Consider the following 21,853-nt stretch of genomic DNA (forward strand, 5'->3'; position numbering starts at 1 on the left):
AACTCCTATGGTCATTACCTAGCCTGGTCCCATGTCTGTTTGTGTTGTCTTGTCAACTCCTATGGTCATTACCTAGCCTGGTCCCAGGTCTGTTTGTGTTGTCTTGTCAACCTCTTTAAGGAATACCTAGGATAGGATAAGTACCCCCCCCCTTTAAGATTTAGATGCACTATTGTAAAGTGACTGTTCCACTGGATGTCATAAGGTGAATGCACCAATTTGTAAGTCGCTCTGGATAAGAGCGTCTGCTAAATGACTTAAATGTGATGTAATGTAACTCCTATGGTCATTACCTAGCCTGGTCCCAGGTCTGTTTGTGTAGTCTTGCCAACTCCTATGTTCATTACCTAGCCTGGTCCCAGATCAGTTTGTGCTGTCTTGTCATTTTCCCTCAATTTGGCAAGACAAGAAGTGGTACCAGTCTCACCTTGACAAATGCGTCTTTGCCGTCCATGGCCTGGGCTGAGGTGAGAGGTTTGGTCACACTCTCCCTGGAGGTCATGAAGGAACGCTGGGTCAGACTCTTCTCCAGGGCCTTGGGGTCCACCTGAACCACACACAGAGAGGGACATTACAGAGGTCAGTAACATGTTAGTCTGGAGCTAACAGATATCACACCATAGTCTTGTGTAACCTATCGTATTCCTGAGAACCAAAAGCAGTTTCCGGGGTACGGAGACATCTAGAACGTCTGGGATTGAGGCTAGTGACTGGCTGGGATTGAGGCTAGTGACATGCTGGGATTGAGTCTAGTGACAGGCTGGGATTGAGGCTAGTGACAGGCTGGGATTGAGGATAGTGACATGCTGGGATTGATGCTAGTGACATGCTGGGATTGAGGCTAGTGACAGGCTGGGATTGAGGCTAGTGACAGGCTGGGATTGAGGCTAATGACAGGCTGGGATTGAGGCTAGAGACAGGCTGGGATTGAGGATAGTGACAGGCTGGGATTGAGGCTAGTGACAGGCTGGGATTGAGGCTAGTGACAGGCTGGGATTGAGGCTAGAGACAGGCTGGGATTGAGGATAGTGACAGGCTGGGATTGAGGCTAGTGACAGGCTGGGATTGAGGATAGTGACAGGCTGGGATTGAGTGACAGGCTGGGATTGAGGCTAGTGACAGGCTGGGATTGACAGGCTGGGGATTGAGGATAGTGACAGGCTGGGATTGAGGCTAGTGACAGGCTGGGATTGAGGATAGTGACAGGCTGGGATTGAGGCTAGTGACAGGCTGGGATTGAGGATAGTGACAGGCTGGGATTGAGGCTAGTGACAGGCTGGGATTGAAGCTAGTGACAGGCTGGGATTGAGGCTAGTGACAGGCTGGGATTGAGGCTAGTGACAGGCTGGGACTGAGGCCTGTGACAGGCTGGTATTGAGGCTAGTGACAGGCTGGGATTGAGGCTAGAGACAGGCTGGTATTGAGGCTAGTGACAGGCTGGGATTGAGGCTAGTGACAGGCTGGGATTGAGGATAGTGACAGGCTGGGATTGACAGGCTGGGATTGAGGCTAGTGACAGGCTGGGATTGAGGCTGCAGTGACAGGCTGGGATTGAGGCTAGTGACAGGCTGGGATTGAGGCTAGTGACAGGCTGGGATTGAGGCTAGTGACAGGCTGGGGAGGCCCTAGGCTGGGAGACAGGCTGGGGTGACAGGCTGGGATTGAGGCTAGTGACAGGCTGGGATTGAGGCTAGTGACCAGGCTGGGATTGAGGAGTGACAGGCTGGGATTGAGGCTAGTGACAGGCTGGGATTGAGGACAGGCTGGGATTGAGGCTAGTGACAGGCTGGGATTGAGGCTAGTGAAAGGCTGGGATTGAGGCTGGGGTGACAGGCTGGGACTGAGGCCTAGGCTGGGTGACAGGCTGGGATTTGACAGGCTAGTGACAGGCTGGGATTGAGGAGGACAGGCTGGGATTGAGGCTAGTGAAAGGCTGGGATTGAGGCTAGTGACAGGCTGAGAGGCTAGTGACAGGCGAGTGACAGGCTGGGATTGAGGCTAGTGACAGGCTGGGATTGAGGCGAGTGACAGGCTGGGATTGAGGCGAGTGACAGGCTGGGGATTGAGGCTGGGGCTGGGAGGCCTGTGACAGGCTGATTGAGGCTAGTGACAGGCTGGGATTGAGGCTAGTGACAGGCTGGGATTGAGGCTAGTGACAGGCTGGGATTGAGGCTAGTGACCGGCTGGGATTGAGGCTAGTGACAGGCTGGGATTGAGGCTAGTGACAGGCTGGGATTGAGGCTAGTGACAGGCTGGGATTGAGGATAGTGACAGGCTGGGATTGAGGCTAGTGACAGGTTGGGATTGAGGCTAGTGACAGGCTGGGATTGAGGCTAGTGACAGGCTGGGATTGAGGATAGTGACAGGCTGGGATTGAGGCTAGTGACAGGTTGGGATTGAGGCTAGTGACAGGTTGGGATTGAGGCTAGTGACAGGCTGGGATTGAGGCTAGTGACAGGCTGGGATTGAGGCTAATGACAGGCTGGGATTGAGGCTAGTGACAGGCTGGGATTGAGGCTAGTGACAGGCTGGGATTGAGGCTAGTGACAGGCTGGGATTGAGGCTAGTGACAGGCTGGGATTGAGGATAGTGACAGGCTGGGATTGAGGCTAGTGACAGGCTGGGATTGAGGCTAGTGACAGGCTGGGATTGAGGCTAGTGACAGGCTGGGATTGAGGCTAGTGACAGGCTGGGATTGAGGCTAGTGACAGGCTGGGATTGAGGATAGTGACAGGCTCACCTCCAGAAGTTTGACTGCCATGTTGAAATGATGTGACGTCATGACGTCACAGCTCTCCAGATTATTCAAAATGGTGGCTGGAAGGATCAAAGATACGGAAGTCAGTTACAGCAGGTACTTCAACAGACCAATGGATTTGACATGCAAAAAATGGATTTGACATGCAAAAAAATGACTTCCTCTCCAACAGCCCCAAACCACGGCTCTATCTCAACTTGTCTTTCCGTGATTCCTCACCTCCTGTTTTTATCACCTCCTTCTAAACCTTATTATAGTAGTAGGTCCAAGAAGAGATGAGGGGTTAAGGGTAAAGTCCCAATCCTAGACCAGGAGAGAGGGGTTGGGGTAAAGTCCCAGTCCTAGACCAGGAGAGAGGGGCTGGGGTAAAGTCCCAGACCTAGACCAGGAGAGAGGGGTTAAGGGTAAAGTCCCAGTCCTAGACCAGGAGAGAGGGGTTGGGGTAAAGTCCCAATACTAGACCAGGAGAGAGGGTTAAGGGTAAAGTCCCAATCCTAGACCAGGAGAGAGGGGTTGGGGTAAAGTCCCAGACCTAGACCAGGAGAGAGGGGTTAGGGTAAAGTCCCAGTCCTAGACCAGGAGAGAGGGGTTGGGGTAAAGTCCCAATCCTAGACCAGGAGAGAGGGGTTGGGGTAAAGTCCCAGTCCTAGACCAGGAGAGAGGGGTTGGGGTAAAGTCCCAGACCTAGACCAGGAGAGAGGGGTTGGGGTAAAGTCCCAGTCCTAGACCAGGAGAGAGGGGTTGGGGTAAAGTCCCAGACCTAGACCAGGAGAGAGGGGTTGGGGTAAAGTCCCAGTCCTAGACCAGGAGAGAGGGGTTGGGGTAAAGTCCCAGTCCTAGACCAGGAGAGAGGGGTTGGGGTAAAGTCCCAGTCCTAGACCAGGAGAGAGGGGTTGGGGTAAAGTCCCAGTCCTAGACCAGGAGAGGGTTGGGGTAAAGTCCCAGACCTAGACCAGGAGAGAGGGGTTGGGGTAAAGTCCCAGTCCTAGACCAGGAGAGAGGGGTTGGGGTAAAGTCCCAGTCCTAGACCAGGAGAGAGGGGTTGGGGTAAAGTCCCAGTCCTAGACCAGGAGAGAGGGGTTGGGGTAAGTCCCAGACCTAGACCAGGAGAGAGGGGTTGGGGTAAAGTCCCAGTCCTAGACCAGGAGAGAGGGGTTGGGGTAAAGTCCCAATCCTAGGGAGAGAGATGCAAGGATAGGGTGAATAGAGCAAAATTATAAAACCCTCCCTGAGGGTATAAACCTCTCCTCTCTGATCCTGACCTTCAGACATATAAACCTCTCCTCTCCTCCCTGATCCTGACCTTCAGACATATAAACCTCTCCTCTCCTCCCTGATCCTGACCTTCAGACCTATAAACCTCTCCTCTCCTCCCTGATCCTGACCTTCAGACCTACAAACCTCTCCTCTCCTCCCTGATCCTGACCTTCATAGATATAAACCTCTCCTCTCCTCCCTGATCCTGACCTTCAGACCTACAAACCTCTCCTCTCCTCCCTGATCCTGACCTTCATAGATATAAACCTCTCCTCTCCTCCCTGATCCTGACCTTCAGACATATAAACCTCTCCTCTCCTCCCTGATCCTGACCTTCAGACATATAAACCTCTCCTCTCCTCCCTGATCCTGACCTTCAGACATATAAACCTCTCCTCTCCTCCCTGATCCTGACCTTCAGACATATAAACCTCTCCTCTCCTCCCTGATCATGATCTTCAGACATATAAACCTCTCCTCTCCTCCCTGATCCTGACCTTCATAGATATAAACCTCTCCTCTCCTCCCTGATCCCGACCTTCAAAGTGGACGTTTCCCAGGTGCAGCATGGCGGCCAGCAGTTTGTTGATCTCCCAGGAGTCATTCTCAGAAAACATCAGGATCTTCATGGCCGAGCGGAAGTGGGCGTACTCCTTAATGTCATCACGCCCATCGCAACTGGTGCAGTTACCCTGACAACGCAGAAGGACAACAACCAGGCTCAGAACGAGGATGATACTGATGCATTTTGGATCTGGTCTCCATTTACATCAATGAACAATTATCCGTTCACAACTCATACAGAAGCACTGTTCATTTTTATTTCATCGTTATTTTGTTTTTTTTGGTGTGAATTTTACCCCCCTTTTTCTCCCCAATTTCGGTGGTATCCAATTGTTTTAGTAGCTACTATCTTGTCTCATCGCTATAACTCCCGTACGGGCTCGGGAGAGACGAAGGTTGAAAGTCATGCGTCCTCCGATACACAACCCAACCAAGCCGCACTGCTTCTTTAACACAGCGCATCCAACCCGGAAGCCAGCCGCACCAATGTGTCGGAGGAAACACCGTGCACCTGGCGACCTTGGTTAGCGCGCACTATCCCAGGTGTTGGTAGTAGTACCAATCAGGTCCATAAACACAATACATGTAAATACAAACTATTAGCATATACACTGAGTATACCAAACATTAAGAACACCTTCCTAATATTGTGCTGTCCCATGTAGACTCCAATGCTTCCCACAGTTGTGTCAAGTTGGCTGGATGTCCTTTGGGTGGTGGACCATTCTTGATACACACGGGGAAACTGTTGAGTGTGGGAAAACCCAGCAGCGTTGCAGTTCTTGACACCAACCAGTGCCTGGCACCTACTACCATACCTCGTTCAAAGACACTTAAATATTTTGTCTTGCCCGTTCACCCTCTGAATGGCACACACACAGTTCATGTCTCAATTGCCTCACAATTTTAAAATCCTTCTTTAACATGTCTCCTCCCCTTCATCTACACTGATTGAAGTGGATTTAACAAGTGACATCAATAAGGGATCATAGCTTTCGCCTGGATTCACCTGGTCAGTCTGTGTCATGGAAAGAGCAGGTGTTCATAATGTTTTGTCCACTCTGTGAATATGTCTGTGTTGTTACCATGGTGAGGTAGTTGTACTCGGAGGCGTTGCCTAGAGACAGGATCTTCTTCTGTTCAGCTGGCATCCCCATCAACATACAGTAGAAGATGTGGTAGTTCCTCTCCTCAGGGGCCTGACAAACAAACACCCCTTTAACTGTAACACCCCCTTTAACTGTAACACCCCCTTTAACTGTAACACCCCCTTTAACTGTAACACCCCCTTTAACTGTAACACCCCTTTAATTGTAACACCCCTTTAACTGTAACACCCCCTTTAACTGTAACACCCCCTTTAACTGTAACACCCCCTTTAATTGTAACACCCCCTTTAACTGTAACACCCCCTTTAACTGTAACACCCCCTTTAACTGTAACACCCCCTTTAACTGTAACACCCCCTTTAATTGTAACACCCCTTTAATTGTAACACCCCTGTTTAATTGTCACACCCCTGTTTAATTGTAACACCCCCTTTAATTGTAACACCCCCTTTAATTGTCACACCCCTTTAACTGTCACACCCCTGTTTAATTGTAACACATATTTATTGACATTCTCTCATGGATGTAAATGTATGTATGGATATAAATCCTACCTGTCTGCAGACGCGAGACTTCTCCAAGAGGTACTGCTCTATCTTAGCCCCTTCGATGGCCCCGCCCTTAGTGAAGTTAATGTCTATGTACTTCCCAAAACGACTGGAATTGTCATTGCGGATGGTTTTGGCATTACCAAAGGCTGAAAGAATAAGCAGAAGTTAAAATATGTTTGTAAGGTAGTGAATAAAATAAAAATGTCATTATGAAAGGGACCACATGTCCACAGGGAGAACAGATTGAAATCACATTCATTGATTATTCTGGTGCAAGAAGATCCAAGCCTGATGAACGCATGAATCAAATCAAATCAAATGAAATGCTCTTTACGCCAGCCCCAAAGCCTTTACCCTCCAGTATAGGGTTAGCCTCCAGAATCTGCTGTTCTATCCAGGAGTGCTGTCCGCTGACAGCAGCTAGGAACTGCAGCATCAACTTGGTGCTCTCGGTCTTTCCAGCTCCAGACTCGCCACTGAAACACACAGGGAACGTTGTTGTTTTAAAGGCTATTACAGTCTAACTCTTCTAGTTGATTTTATCATGGTGTATGGTCCTGGATTTCTCAAATCTAGTTACCCCCCCCCCCCAAACACACAGGGGCAACAAACAAAAACGTGTTGAATCAAAAAAGTTGTTTCCACTTTGATTGCCCACCAAAGAAAATCAATATGATGACGTTTGAATCAACATATTTTTTTATTTTTTATTAAAAAGCCAATGTTGTCTTCAGTGGCGACCCGTCATTCTCAACTACCTGGTTAAATAAAGGTTAAATAAAGGTTAAATAAAGGTTAAATAAAGGTACAATTTTAAAAAATTCAGGGAAGGTGGGGCAGATTATAAATATGTATTTTTTGGGGTGTGGGGGGGGGGCTTTATTGCATGTTATTTTGGCATACGTGTCACATATCAGTTTGCAAACCATGTAAACACATATATATATATATATATATCATTGAGTTAATAAAGCTGCATACAGACACAGACTGTTTTCTTGAGTGAGGCAGTTCTGTTGGGACACTGACAGTTTGTCACCGTTACAGAGTCTGTTGTTTAGTGTTTACGTGGTGAAGAGCGTCTGCTAAATGACTTAAATGTAAATGTGCAGGGGCTTTGGATCCTTCTTTGTTGTTGTCCCCCCCCCAACATGACCGACCTGCTAAAACCGCCACTGGTTGACCTTTGAACCCAATGACATGTTACGTGTTTTTGTTATTGATTTCACGTTGAAATCAAGTGAGTTGACAACCCCACCAAATCTAGACGTTGAACTGATTTATGTGTACAACCTCTTGGCCCTCCCCCTCCCCCCCCTCCCTCCCTCCCTCCCTCGTCCCCTCCCTCCTCACCTCTCTCTCCCCTCCCTCCCTCCCTCCCTCCCCCTCCCTCCCTCCCTCCCTCCCTCCCTCCCTCCCTCCCTCCCTCCCTCCCTCCCTCCCTCCCTCCCTCCCTCCCTCCCTCCCTCCCTCTTCCCCTCCCTCCCTCCCCTCTCTCCCCTCCCTCCCTCCCCTCGCTCCCTCTCTCTCCCCTCCCTCCCTCCCTCCCTCTCTCTCCCCCTCCCTCCCTCCCTCCCTCTCCCCCCTCTCCGACCTGATGACACAGCACTGGTCCTTCTTGTTGCGTCTCATGTTGAAGAAGCAGCTGTCTGCGATGGCGAAGACGTGTGGCGGCAGCTCTCCCAGCCGGCGGTCCGTATACAGATGCACCTGCTCTGTAGTATAGAGAGGCAGCAGCTGGTACGGGTTCACTGCCACCAGAATGGAGCCTGTGTAAGTCTAGAAACAACACAGAGAACGTTGTGGCTGTCACACACGCAGTGGTACTGAGATGGGTGATGTGAGCGTGTGTGTGAGTGTCTGTTATTGTGTGAGAATGAGAGAGACGTTATCCGTCAGAACGTGGCACTACTGATGAAAAGAGTGTGTGTCCAACAACACCATTCCATTAAAACAACATTCAGTAACGCTACAGTATAACCCTTAGTCTCGCTTGCCTGAGAAAGAGGCTATACAACCTCCTCCAGACAGGACACAGCGCAGAGGCTACTCAGTCAAGGAAGTGTTCATGATTTACTGTCCAGATACCATGACAACCAGACAACCAATGGTTTGACATTTAAAGGCCTAGTGCAGTCAGAATTCAGTTAGTATTATTTATCTGTGTTTTATCTCATATTGTACCACAGCATTTATTTTTATTTTTTTAATCAGTGTTATTTCCTGACAGTTGCTGGTTGAAAATACAATCTACACTGGACCTTCTAATCAGCAGGTCTGCATGAGGGCGGAGTCTCGGGAGTATCCATGGCGACGTCACCAGGCAGTAAATTGACTCATTGACCAATAATATCGACAGTTCCAAACTCTCTGCCAATAACAACTAGTTTCCCCCCTTCCCACTCAGACCACTCCCAGACAGTCCTAGCAAAAGTCTTGCTTGAAAAATAGTTTGTTTTTGTGTTTGTTATTACGGTAAAGTAAGAAATGATTTAATAATTGAAATAAAAACATTTGCATTGTGTCTTTTTTTTTACTCAGTTACGATACTAAAACCTACTATCTATAAAGGTTAGAAAGCCACATATAAAATATCAAACCAAACATCGTCCCCTGTTGTCTATATTTCTATAACAAGTCCTGATTCATGAAAGCAAGCAGACAAACAGTGGTTTAGGTGTTGGCAGGGCAACACCGAACGTTCTCATTCAACACATAAGAGGAACATTAGTCTCTATGGAGACAAACACCAGTGTGATTATCCTAACTACAGGGCAAAGTCTATCTATCTGTCACAGACAGAGCATTCACTTCAGTCAGAGAGGAATACTGTGCTGAGTCTCCATTAGAGCGTAAACCACCAGTCATCATGAACAGACTAGTTATATATCATCTATTGTGAATGGGGTTCTTTTAACCAAGAAGATGACCGTTGAGTCTTTGCATAATGTTTGATCACTTATGATCAGTGGTCTGTCAATAAAAATATATGTGGTTCTACCTGACTCTACCAGACTCTACCCGGTTCTACCAGACTCTACCCGGTTCTACCAGACTCTACCCGGTTCTATCAGACTCTACCCGGTTCTACCAGACTCTACCTGACTCTACCTGGTTTAACCAAACTCTACCAGACTCTGCCAGACTCTGCCTGGTTCTACCAGACTCTACCCGACTCTACCTGGTTCTACCAGACTCTACACAACTCTACATGACCCTACCAGACTCTACATGACTCTACCTGGTTCTACCAGACTCTACCTGGTTCTACCAGACTCTATCTGGTTCTACCAGACTCTGCCTGGTTCTACCAGACTCTACCCGACTCTACCTGGTTCTACCAGACTCTACACAACTCTACATGACCCTACCAGACTCTACATGAGTCTACCTGGTTCTACCAGACTCTACCTGGTTCTACCAGACTCTATCTGGTTCTACCAGACTCTACCTGGTTCTTACAGACTCTACCCGACTCTACCTGGTTCTACCAGACTCCACATAGTTCTACCAGACTCTACCTGACTCCTCCCGGTTCTACCCGGTTCTACCCGGTTCTACCAGACTCTACCCGGTTCTACCAGACTCTACCTGACTCTGCCTGGTTTAACCGAACTCTACCTGACTCTATCTGGTTTAACCAAACTCTACCAGACTCTACCCGACTCTACCTGACTCTACCTGACTCTGCCTGGTTTAACCGAACTCTACCAGACTCTACCTGGTTCTCCCTGGTTCTACCAGACTCTACCCAGTTCTACCAGACTCTACATGACTCTACGAGACTCTACCAGACTCTATCTGGTTCTACCAGACTCTACTCAGTTCTACCCGACTCTACCTGGTTTAACCGAACTCTACCTGACTCTACCTGGTTCTACCTGACTCTACCTCACACATCTCTGCAACTTCCTTATGAGTTGTTATCAACAAAGGCATAATTTGTACCATTTTGCACATGCTATTTCCAGCTGGGGGGGGGGGGCAATGATTGTTTTAAGAACTTAGTAGGGTGGATTACAGATACAATGATATGAATAGGGACTAAATAATTTACATAGTACACCACAATATATGTATGTAATATACTAACGTAGATGATCCCATCCTTGTGTCGGACCAGGAGGTTCCTGAGGAGCCCGGCCTCGTTGAGGTCTCCCAGTCTGATCATGTCGTCCACTCCGTTAACAGACGTAGGGTGCATGGGCCGGAAACCATCCTCTTTCTTCTTGTTGATCTCATGCTCCTGCAACGATCAATGACACTATCACAATATATCACAATATCAGGAGAAATATTTCATTCTGAGGCCAAAGATTTCACAGACAAAAAAAACAACAAAAAAAAACATCCAACTCTTCATTTCACTTCAAATAACCAAAAAAAGACTAAATAAATGTCCTCATGGGAAGTTATTTTGTGGAGTGGTTCAAGGCAAAAGAGTCAACTGAAACACGCACAAAAAGAGGACATTACACATTACAATATTTCACAAAAACATTCAGGTGTACAGGACAGGTACAGTACCTTCCATTAGACAGTTAGGGGGTACAGGTAGGTATTGGACAGGTAACTAGGTACCTTCCAGTAGACAGTTAGGAGGTACAGGTAGGTATTGGACAGGTAACTAGGTACAGTACCTTCCAGTAGACAGTTAGGAGGTACAGGTAGGTATTGGACAGGTAACTAGGTACAGTACCTTCCAGTAGACAGTTAGGAGGTACAGGTAGGTATTGGACAGGTAACTAGGTACAGTACCTTCCAGTAGAAATTTAGGAGGTACAGGTAGGTATTGGACAGGTAACTAGGTACAGTACCTTCCAGTAGACAGTTAGGGGTACAGGTAGGTATTGGACAGGTAACTAGGTACCTTCCAGTAGACAGTTAGGAGGTACAGGTAGGTATTGGACAGGTAACTAGGTACAGTACCTTCCAGTAGACAGTTAGGAGGTACAGGTAGGTATTGGACAGGTAACTAGGTACAGTACCTTCCAGTAGACAGTTAGGAGGTACAGGTAGGTATTGGACAGGTAACTAGGTACAGTACCTTCCAGTAGACAGTTAGGAGGTACAGGTAGGTATTGGACAGGTAACTAGGTACAGTACCTTCCAGTAGACAGTTAGGAGGTACAGGTAGGTATTGGACAGGTAACTAGGTATTGGACAGGTAATTCAGGTACAGTACCTTCCAGTAGACAGTTAGAAGGTACAGGTAGGTATTGGACAGGTAACTAGGTACCTTCCAGTAGACAGTTAGGAGGTACAGGTAGGTATTGACAGGTAACTAGGTACCTTCCAGTAGACAGTTAGGAGGTACAGGTAGGTATTGGACAGGTAACTAGGTACCTTCCAGTAGACAGTTAGGAGGTACAGGTAGGTATTGGACAGGTAACTAGGTACCTTCCAGTAGACAGTTAGGAGGTACAGGTAGGTATTGGACAGGTAACTAGGTACCTTCCAGTAGACAGTTAGGAGGTACAGGTAGGTATTGACAGGTAACTAGGTACCTTCCAGTAGACAGTTAGGAGGTACAGGTAGGTATTGGACAGGTAACTAGGTACAGTACCTTCCAGTAGACAGTTAGAGGTACAGGTAGGTATTGGACAGGTAACTAGGTACCTTCCAGTAAACAGTTAGGAGGTACAGGTAGGTATTGACAGGTAACTAGGTACCTTCCAGTAGACAGTTAGGAGGTACAGGTAGGTATTGGACAGGTAACTAGGTACCTTCCAGTAGACAGTTAGGAGGTACAGGTAGGTATTGGACAGGTAACTAGGTACAGTACCTTTCCTTCATCATCGAAGAGCTGCAGCTTTCCAGTGTCGGTCAGCTTGACCTCAGCTCCGATGGCCACTCCCTGCCCGGAGTCTACCCACACCCATTCACCCTGGGGGGTGAGGGGGGATGGACATATTCAATACTAAGAATACTGGACTCCATACTGAGATAAAACTATGGAAAATTCACCTACACAGACATGCTATGAAAGACATTGCTTCAAATCCTTTTAACTACTCTCCCGAAATAATGTTTAAATTCAGTCTGTGACATATTTTCTGTCAAAGACAATGTTGAGGATAGATCTTGTTACTAATCATACAAGCAATAGGTATCTTACCTTCCTCAAAACCACCATGATTAAAAAATGTCTCGTCTCCAATCTATAGATTTAGAGAGAAAAAACACAGGTGTATATGAAACCATATTGTGTAGAAAGTGCACTACGAAGTGCACTACGAAGTGCACTACATTTGACCAGAGCCCTATTGGACCCTGGTCAAAATGTATTGCACTATCCTGGGAATAGTGTGACATTTTGGATACAGACAATATATCAGTGGTACAAAATGGCTGCCATGTCAGCCAAGACCACTCCCTTTTTACAGTAAAACAATATTGACACATTGTGACAGCTGATGGTTAAGGCCTTGTGATTCCTGCTCCAATAAATTGAATTTAAGTTTAGGTTTTACTGTCTCATATGAAATCAAATGATTCAATAGAATCCGAATCCCATTTAAATCTCATTAAGAATCAAATCCCATTTAAATCCCATTAAGAATCAAATCCCATTTAAATCCCATTAAGAATCAAATCCCATTTAAATCCCATTAAGTTAAGACAAATACGGTTCAAACCACCCACTATAGCAGCCCATGTCTTACCTGTAGAGGTTATATGGCTGTAGAGGTCTATTAGAAAGCTCTCCCTGGTCCTGTAGACAGTTCAGTCCCCAGCCACTGTTCAATTGTCTGTCCTGTCCAGTCCGTCCAAGAGAAATAAAAGAGACAGTACTGTGAACCAGGAAACAGGAGGACAGTGAGCTATGCCAACACAGCACAGCCAGCACCCCTTTATGGCCTGAAGACTTTGATCTCAGACACCCAGCAACGGAAATAATCAGGGCAGTTACAAACAACGCATGGCAGGTAGATCCAGTGGAGGTAACACCCAGCACAGGTACACTGACGGGAAGGTCCATCCCGAGGAAAGCCTAACCCGAGGAAGGCCTAACCCGAAGGAAGGCCTAACCCGAGGAAGGCCTAACCCGAAGAAAGGCCTAACCCGAGGAAAGCCTAACCCGAGGAAGGCCTAACCCGAGGAAGGCCTAACCCGAGGAAGGCCTAACCCGAAGGAAGGCCTAACCCGAGGAAAGCCTAACCCGAAGGAAGGCCTAACCCGAGGAAGGCCTAACCCGAAGGAAGGCCTAACCCGAGGAAGGCCTAACCCGAGGAAGGCCTAACCCAAATAGAAGGCCTAACCCGAGGAAAGCCTAACCCGAGGAAGGCCTAACCCGAAGGAAAGCCTAACCCGAGGAAGGCCTAACCCAAATAGAAGGCCTAACCCGAGGAAGGCCTAACCTGAAGGAAGGCCTAACCCGAGGAAGGCCTAACCCGAGGAAAGCCTAACCCGAGGAAGGCCTAACCTGAAGGAAGGCCTAACGCGAGGAAGGCCTAACCCGAGGAAGTCCTAACCCGAGGAAGGCCTAAACCGAGGAAAGCCTAACCCGAGTTGGCCCACCCTAAGGTCTAAAGGGAAGGGATACCTTATATCAACCAACCCCGCCTCAAACCTTTCTCTTTGTCGCATCACGGTTTCTATTCCAGCATTAGGATAGCTGGTGTCGTCAAACCTCTGTGAGTAACAGGAACGGCATGTAAAAGAGGGCTGTAAAAAGCAGCCTAATAAAATCTGAATTACATCATATTAAAGTGGGATTGCTACACTAAATGTATCATAAACCATGTTGATTAAGTTAACTGCAGTGCCTTCAGAAAGTATTCATAGCCCGGACCCGTAGAAGGCTCTACAGCTGTACCATCGAGAGTAAGGCTGCAGGGCCAGACGGATTACCAGGACGTGCACCTCTCCCTGACCCAGTCTGTAATACCTGCAGTGCCTTCAGAAAGTATTCATACCCTTTGACTTATTCCACATTTTGTTGTGTTACGGCCTGAATTCAAAATGGATTCAATAGTTATTTTTTTCTCTCTCACTCATCTACACACAAAATAATGAAAAAGTGAAAATACGTTTTTTAAGACATTTTTACAAATGTATTTAAAATTAAATACAGTTAGTATTCGCACCTTTTAGTCAATACTTTGTAGAAGCACCTTTGGCAACGATTACAGATGTGAGTCTTTCTGGGTAATTCTCGAAGAGCTTTCCACTCCTGGATTCTGTAAACATTTACCCATCAATCTTTAAAGAAATTCTTCAAGCTCTGTCAAATTGGTTGTTGATCATTGCTAGACAACCATTTTCAGGTCTTGCCACAGATTCTCAAGTAGATTTAAGTCAAAACTGTAACTCAGCCACTCAGGAACATTCACTGTCTTCTTGATAAGTAACTCCAGTGTAGATTGACCTTGTGTTTCAGGTTGTTGTCTTGCTGAAAGGTGAATTAATCTCGCAGTTTAAGTTGGAAAGTATACTGAACCAGGTTTTACTCCAGGATTTTGCCTGTGCTTAGCTCCATTCAGATTATTTGTATCCTGAAAACTCCCCAGTCCTTAACGACTACAAGCACACCCATAACATGATGCAGCCACCACAATGCTTGAAAATATTGAGAGTGGTTGCATTGGAATTGCCCCAAACAGAACACTTTGTATAAAGGACAAAATGCTCCAACAGTGTAGTAATATATAAAACATTTCAACAATACACACAAATCTAATGAGTAAAAAAATGGAATTAAGAAATTTAGAAATATTAGGAAGAGCAAAGAGGACAAGTACATTAGAGTGTCTAGTTTGAGAAACAGACGCCTCACAAGTCCTCAACTGGCAGCTTCATTAAATAGTACCTGCAAAACACCAGTCTCAACATCAACAGTGAAGAGGCGATTCTGGGATGCTGGCCTTCTAGGCAGAGTTCCTCTGTCCAATCTCAACGTCAACAGTGAGGAGGCGACTCCGGGATGCTGGCCTTCTGTCCAGTGTCTGTGTTCTTTTGCCCATCTTTATCTTTTATTTTTATTGGCCAGTCTGAGATGTGGCTTTTTCTTTGCAACTCTGCCTAGAAGGCCAAGTTTAAGCTGTTCTGTGAAGGGAGTAGTACACAGAGTTGTACGAGATCTTCAGTTTCTTGGCAATTTCTCGCATGGAATAGCTATCATTTCTCAGAACAAGCACAAGAATAGACTGACGAGTTTCAGAAGACAGTTCTTTGTTTCTGGCCATTTTGAGCCTTTAATCGAACACAGAAATGCTGATGCTCCACATACTCAACTAGCCCAAAGGCCAGTTTTATTGCTTCTTTAATCAGAACAACAGTTTTCAGCTGTGCTAACATAATTAGCCTTTTAAAATTATAAACTTGTATTAGCTAACAAAGTGCCATTGGAATACAGGAGTGATGGTTGCTGATAATGGGTTTCTGTACGCCTATGTAGATATTCATTTTTTTTTTTTTAAATCTGCCGTTTCCAGCTACAATAGTAATTTACAACATGAACAATGTCTACACTGTTTTTCTGGTCAATTTGATGTTATTTTAAAGGACAAAACATGTGCTTTTCTTTCAAAAACAAGAACATTTCTAAGTGACCCCAAACTTTTGAACGGTTGTATATATATTGACCAAATACTTATTTTCCACCATAATTTGCAAATAAATTCATTAAAAATCCTACAAAGTGATTTTCTTTTCTCATTTTGTCTGTCATAGTTGAAGTGTACCTATAATGAAAACTACAGGCCTCTCTCATCTTTTTAAGTGGGAGAACTTGCACAATTGGTGGCTGACGAAATACTTTTTTGCCCCACTGTATAAATGTGTGATGGGATGTATAGACATTCTGGACAGTATATGGATAGAATATGTAGTATATCTGAAGAATACGTGTTTTGACTAGTATGTCGAGTGCATTCAGAAAGTATTCAGACCCTTTGACTTTTTGCACATTTTGTTACGTTACAGCCTTATTCTAAACCTGATTAAATAGTTTTATCAATCTACACACAATACCCCATACTGACAAAGCGAAAAACATGTATTTTTTTTTATTTTTTACAAATGTATTAAAATAAAAATACTGAAATCGCTGATTTATATTTTAAGTAATCAGACGCTTTGGAATGAGACTCGAAATTGAGCTCAGGTAAATCCATGTTTCCATCTATCATCCTTGAGATGTTTCTACAACTTGATTGGAGTCCACCTGTGGTAAATTCACTTGATTGGGCATGATTTGAAAAGGCCTGTCTATATAAGGTCCCACAGTTGACAGTGTATGTCAGAGCAAAAACCAAGTCATGAAGTCGAAAGAATTGTCTGTAGAGTTCCGAGACAGGATTGTGTCGAGGCACAGATCTGGGGAAGGGTACCAAAAATGTCTGCAGCATTGAAGGTCCCCAAGAACAGTGGCATCCATCATTCTGAAATGAAAGAAGTTTGGAACCACCAAGACTCTTCCCAGAGCTCTAAGGTGCAGGGTTGAGTAACTTGTGGCAGCTAGTGACAGTGGCTAAGTTCAGGGCGGGCGGTACTGGGCGGGGGCCGGCTAGTGACAGTGGCTAAGTTCAGGGCAGGCGGTACTGGGCGGGGGCCGGCTAGTGGTGACTATTTAACAGTCTGATGGCCTTGAGATAGAAGCCGTTTTTCAGTCTCTCGGTCCCAGCTTTGATGCACCTGTACTGACCTCACCTTCTGGATGATAGGGTGAACAGGCAGTGGCTCGGTGGTTGATGTCCTTGATGGTCTTCTTGGCCTTCCTGTAACATCGGGTGCTGTTGGTGTCCTGGAGGGCAGGTAGTGTAACCCCGGTGATACGTTGAGCAGACCTCACCACCCTCTGGAGAGCCCTGCCTTTGTGGTCCATGCAGTTGCCGTACCAGGCAGTGATACAGCCCGACAGGATATTGTCAATGGTGCATCTGTAAAAGTTTATGAGGGTCTTAGGGGCAAAGCTCAGGAGGCTGAAAAGGCACTGTTACGCCTGTCTGTGTGGGTGAACCATTTCAGATTGTCAGTGATATGTAAGCAGAGGAACTTGAAGATTTCCACCTTCTCCACTGAAGTCCACGATCAGCTCTTTCTTTATGTTGACATTGAGAGAGGTTATTTCCCTGGCACCACTCTCTCCAGGGCCCTCACCTCCTCCCTGTAGGCCGTCTCGTCATTGTTGGTAATCAAGCCTACCACTGTTGTGTCGTCTGTTGTGGCCACAGGGAGTATACATCCTTGTGTGGCCCCTGTGTTGAGGATCAGTGAAGTGTATGAGTTGAACCATAACCCCATGGGGGGCGACCCGTCAGGAAGTCCAGGACCGAGTTGCACAGGGCGGGGTTCAGACCCAAGGCCCCGAGCTAAGTGATGAGCTTGGAAGGTAAATTTGGTACCCTCCAAGCTCATCACTGTTTTTTCTTTGTCATTATTGGGTATTGTGATGTCATTATTGGGTATTGTGATGTCATTATTGGGTATTGTGATGTCATTATTGGGTATTGTGATGTCATTATGGGGTATTGTGATGTCATTATGGGGTATTGTGTGTAGTTGATGAGGGTGGAAAAAATGATTTAATCCATTTTAGAATAAGACTGCCGTAACAATATGTGGAAAAAGGCAATATTTTCAGAATGCACTGTATGCTCCCAGCAGGCCCAGTTATTCAGGAGATTAACCATCACTCTGCCTCCTCTCCAGTCCCAGCAGGCCCAGTTATTCAGGAGATTAACCATCACTCTGCCTCCTCTTCAATCACAGCAGGCCCAGTTATTCAGGAGATTAACCATCACTCTGCCTCCTCTCCAGTCCCAGCAGGCCCAGTTATTCAGGAGATTAACCATCACTCTGCCTCCTCTCCAGTCCCAGCAGGCCCAGTTATTCAGGAGATTAACCATCACTCTGCCTCCTCTCCAGTCCCAGCAGGCCCAGTTATTCAGGAGATTAACCATCACTCTGCCTCCTCTCCGGTCCCAGCTGGCCCAGTTATTCAGGAGATTAACCATCACTCTGCCTCCTCTCTAGTCCCAGCAGGCCCAGTTATTCAGGAGATTAACCATCACTCTGCCTCCTCTCCGGTCCCAGCAGGCCCAGTTATTCAGGAGATTAACCATCACTCTGCCTCCTCTCCGGTCCCAGCAGGCCCAGTTATTCAGGAGATTAACCATCACTCTGCCTCCTCTCCAGTCCCAGCAGGCCCAGTTATTCAGGAGATTAACCATCACTCTGCCTCCTCTCCGGTCCCAGCAGGCCCAGTTATTCAGGAGATTAACCATCACTCTGCCTCCTCTCCGGTCCCAGCAGGCCCAGTTATTCAGGAGATTAACCATCACTCTGCCTCCTCTCCAGTCCCAGCAGGCCCAGTTATTCAGGAGATTAACCATCACTCTGCCTCCTCTCCAGTCCCAGCAGGCCCAGTTATTCAGGAAACCTTTGTTTTGTCGACATTGAGTGAGAGGTTATTTTCCTGGCACCACACTCCTAGGGCCCTCACCTCCTCCCTGTAGGCTGTCTCGTCATTATTGGTAATCGGGCCTACCACTGTAGTGTCGTCTGCAAACTTGGTGATTGAGTTGGAGCTGTGCGTGGCCATGCAGTCATGGGTGAACAGGGAGTACAGGAGGGGGCTGGATCTATTGGGGCGGTAAGCAAATTGAAGTGGGTCTAGGGAGTCAGGTAAGGTAGAGGTGATGACCATTAACCTCTCAAAGCATTTCATGATGACATAAGTGAGTTCTACTCTTGAGGATACCAGTACAATGTCTTTAAACATAAATGCATTTTAAGCTTTAAAAACAAAACAAAAACAACAACAACAACAAAGCAGTCATTTTTATTTCAGTATCAAATCATTTCTGGGTAACAATGGGCTCCGGAGTGGCGCAGTGGTCTAAGGCACTCCATCTCAGTCCTAGAGGCGTCACTACAGACCCTGGTTCCATTCCAGGCTGAATGACAACTGGCCGTGAATGCCCAGCGTCATCTGGGTTAGGGTTCGGCCCTGGGTAGGCCATCATTGTAAATAAGAGTTTGTTCTTAACTGACTTGCCTGGTTAAATTTAAAAAACAATCACCTTACTGTTGATTGGTTTCAATTAAACTGGTAAACAAAAATAGCTTCTTAGAGCAATTTCTCAATCAATAACTTTGCTAGGACTGCCTGTGAGTGGTCTGAATGGGGAGAGGAAAACTGAAAACGAGTTGTTATTGGCAGAGAGGTTTGGAACTCTCTTTCTTATTGGTCTATTAGCTAATTTACCACTTGGTGATGTCACCAGGCAGGTCAAAACTCCATCCCACCAAAACAGGCTGATATAAACAGTTCTTACACTAAAAGGGCATTATCATAATTTTCACCATTTTACAGTATTATTCCAATCTCATAGTGTGGAAATATATATATAAAACACAGGAACATCCTGTTTTTGACTGCACGGGGCCTTTACAACTGCAAAGTTCTCTCTGCCTCATGGCAAAATGTGTAGAATTGCAGAAAATTAACTTTTTAAAAAATGGCAAAATTGTATCTATGATACCAAAAATCGTGCTTTTCAAATGTTTTCCCCGGGCCCGAGACTTGGTTCGTCCAGCCATGAACTGCAGACGTAGGAAAAGTAACAGTAGGCTATTTTTATATTGTTTATCTCACTTGAGTTGTGTTCTGATTACGAGGGGGTCCCTGATGAATTTGCGATCACGAAAGGGGTCCCCGAAGCGTTTCAGAACCCCTGATATAGTCAACTCCACAACAATGGGAACATCCACGTCTTCACAGTACACATAAAACAAAATGACTTGAGAATACCGTTTCCTTGAAGTAGTTTTACTAGAATAACAGAGAACCCATGTACAATAGCTGAATTTTCAGGCCCAGTGTCTGATCATAACATCTGAAAAAGAAGCACAACATGTTTTTTGATGGAAGTACAAAACCACAAAATTAGCAACAACAAAAAAAGACAATGGAAAAAAACAACAAAGTAAAACACTTTCATATTCAACTTCTTATCATTTGAACAGAAATCAGTTTCTGGCATTGTAGTTACACGACAAGCACAATACTTCCTTCTAAAACCAAACGCATAATGTACGGTCATCAATCACACCATGAAACATTACCCACTATGTTAGTCAGCCATTTCAATACATTACCCACTATGCTAGTCAGCCATTTCAATACATTACCCACTATGCTAGTCAGCCATTTCAATACATTACCCACTATGCTCGTCAGCCATTTCAATACATTACCCACTATGCTCGTCAGCCATTTCAATACATTACCCACTATGCTAGTCAGTCATTTCAATACATTACCCACTATGCTCAGCCATTTCAAAACATTACGCACTATGCTCGTCAGCCATTTCAATACATTACCCACTATGCTCGTCAGCCATTTCAATACATTACCCACTATGCTAGTCAGTCATTTCAATACATTACCCACTATGCTCGTCAGCCATTTCAAAACATTACGCACTATGCTCGTCAGCCATTTCAATACATTACCCACTATGCTCGTCAGCCATTTCAAAACATTACGCACTATGCTCGTCAGCCATTTCAATACATTACCCACTATGCTCGTCAGCCATTTCAATACATTACCCACTATGCTCGTCAGCCATTTCAAAACATTACGCACTATTCTCGTTAGCCATTTCAATACATTACCCACTATGCTAGTCAGCCATTTCAAAACATTACCCACTATGCTCGTCAGCCATTTCAATACATTACCCATTATGCTCGTCAGCCATTTCAAAACATTACGCACTATGCTCGTCAGCCATTTCAATACATTACCCACTATGCTCGTCAGCCATTTCAATACATTACCCACTATGCTCGTCAGCCATTTCAAAACATTACGCACTATTCTCGTTAGCCATTTCAAAACATCTCTGCATGTAAAACTCATTCATTATCAAATAAATATCTGAAAATAATAAACACTCCGCCAATATTTTCATCATCGTTAAAGTTCTGCACATACAGTACAATTAAGTCTGTTGATGGTGCCCCATCTTCCAATATAAGAAATATAAAAAAATATTGAAACAAAAATGAGCATTGTTTATCAGAACAGGAAGTTGTAAATAAATATAGCATATTTTAAAGATGAGTCATAAAGATTTGATTTCTGCCAGTAGTTGCGAAAGTAACGCCCCAAAGCGAGACATTGTTGAACAAAGTCATCCACTACATACGATGTGTTACAGACTAGTTTTTCTCCCCCTTTCATATGATGATGTTACCAATTCGTACAACACGTTTGAAGTTTGTAAGTGCTTAAGGTTCCGTTCAACCTCCGCTTTTTTTTTTGTTGACAAGAAGTAACTTGAACTGAATGATACCAAAATCAACTGTAAAATAGGAAAACCGATAGACCTGAGCTCTGTAAAAAAAAGTCAAACAAAAAAAAAGAAGGGGCCCTTCAGGCAGTGTTGTCTTCCAAATGGCATCCTATTCCCTACGTAGTGCACTACTTTTGTTCAGGACACATAGGGCTCTAGTCAAAAGTAGTGCACTACGTAGGGTATAGGGTTCCATAGGGCTCTAGTCAAAAGTAGTGCACTACGTAGGGTATAGGGTTCCATAGGGCTCTAGTCAAAAGTAGTGCACTACGTAGGGTATAGTGTTCCATAGTGCTCTGG

At 45.7% G+C, this 21,853-nt stretch overlaps 2 protein-coding genes across 2 annotated transcripts in view; both read right to left on the reverse strand.

Annotated features, from left to right (window-relative positions):
• The window catches only part of LOC123996535 (histone deacetylase complex subunit SAP130-like), a 109,420-nt gene that overhangs the window by 50,776 nt on the left and 36,791 nt on the right, over window positions 1-21,853 (reverse strand). The gene's annotated exons all lie outside the window — the stretch shown is intronic.
• LOC123998348 (unconventional myosin-VIIa-like) lies at window positions 392-13,236 on the reverse strand. Its single transcript, XM_046303479.1, has 11 exons — window positions 12,905-13,236; window positions 12,358-12,400; window positions 12,025-12,126; window positions 10,333-10,485; window positions 7,834-8,018; window positions 6,594-6,715; window positions 6,243-6,385; window positions 5,665-5,778; window positions 4,554-4,707; window positions 2,741-2,817; window positions 392-547 (listed from the first exon to the last, which is right to left on the reverse strand). The coding sequence occupies exons 1-11, from the start codon at window positions 13,219-13,221 to the stop codon at window positions 392-394; spliced, it is 1,566 nt and encodes a 521-aa protein (XP_046159435.1). The 5' UTR covers window positions 13,222-13,236.

This window comes from Oncorhynchus gorbuscha, linkage group LG15 (genome assembly GCF_021184085.1).
Source record: "Oncorhynchus gorbuscha isolate QuinsamMale2020 ecotype Even-year linkage group LG15, OgorEven_v1.0, whole genome shotgun sequence".
NCBI lineage: Eukaryota > Metazoa > Chordata > Actinopteri > Salmoniformes > Salmonidae > Oncorhynchus > Oncorhynchus gorbuscha.

Bases quoted from the DNA above. Each gene is read 5' to 3' on its own strand.
- LOC123998348 (XM_046303479.1), bottom strand. From the start codon at position 13,221: ATGGACCTTCCCGTCAGTGTACCTGTGCTGGGTGTTACCTCCACTGGA. The intron at 6,716-7,833 runs GTCGGAGAGGGG...TGTGTGTTTCAG, and splicing joins GACCAGTGCTGTGTCATCAG to TGGCGAGTCTGGAGCTGGAA. The intron at 6,386-6,593 runs GTAAAGGCTTTG...TTATTCTTTCAG, and splicing joins GGCTAACCCTATACTGGAGG to CCTTTGGTAATGCCAAAACC.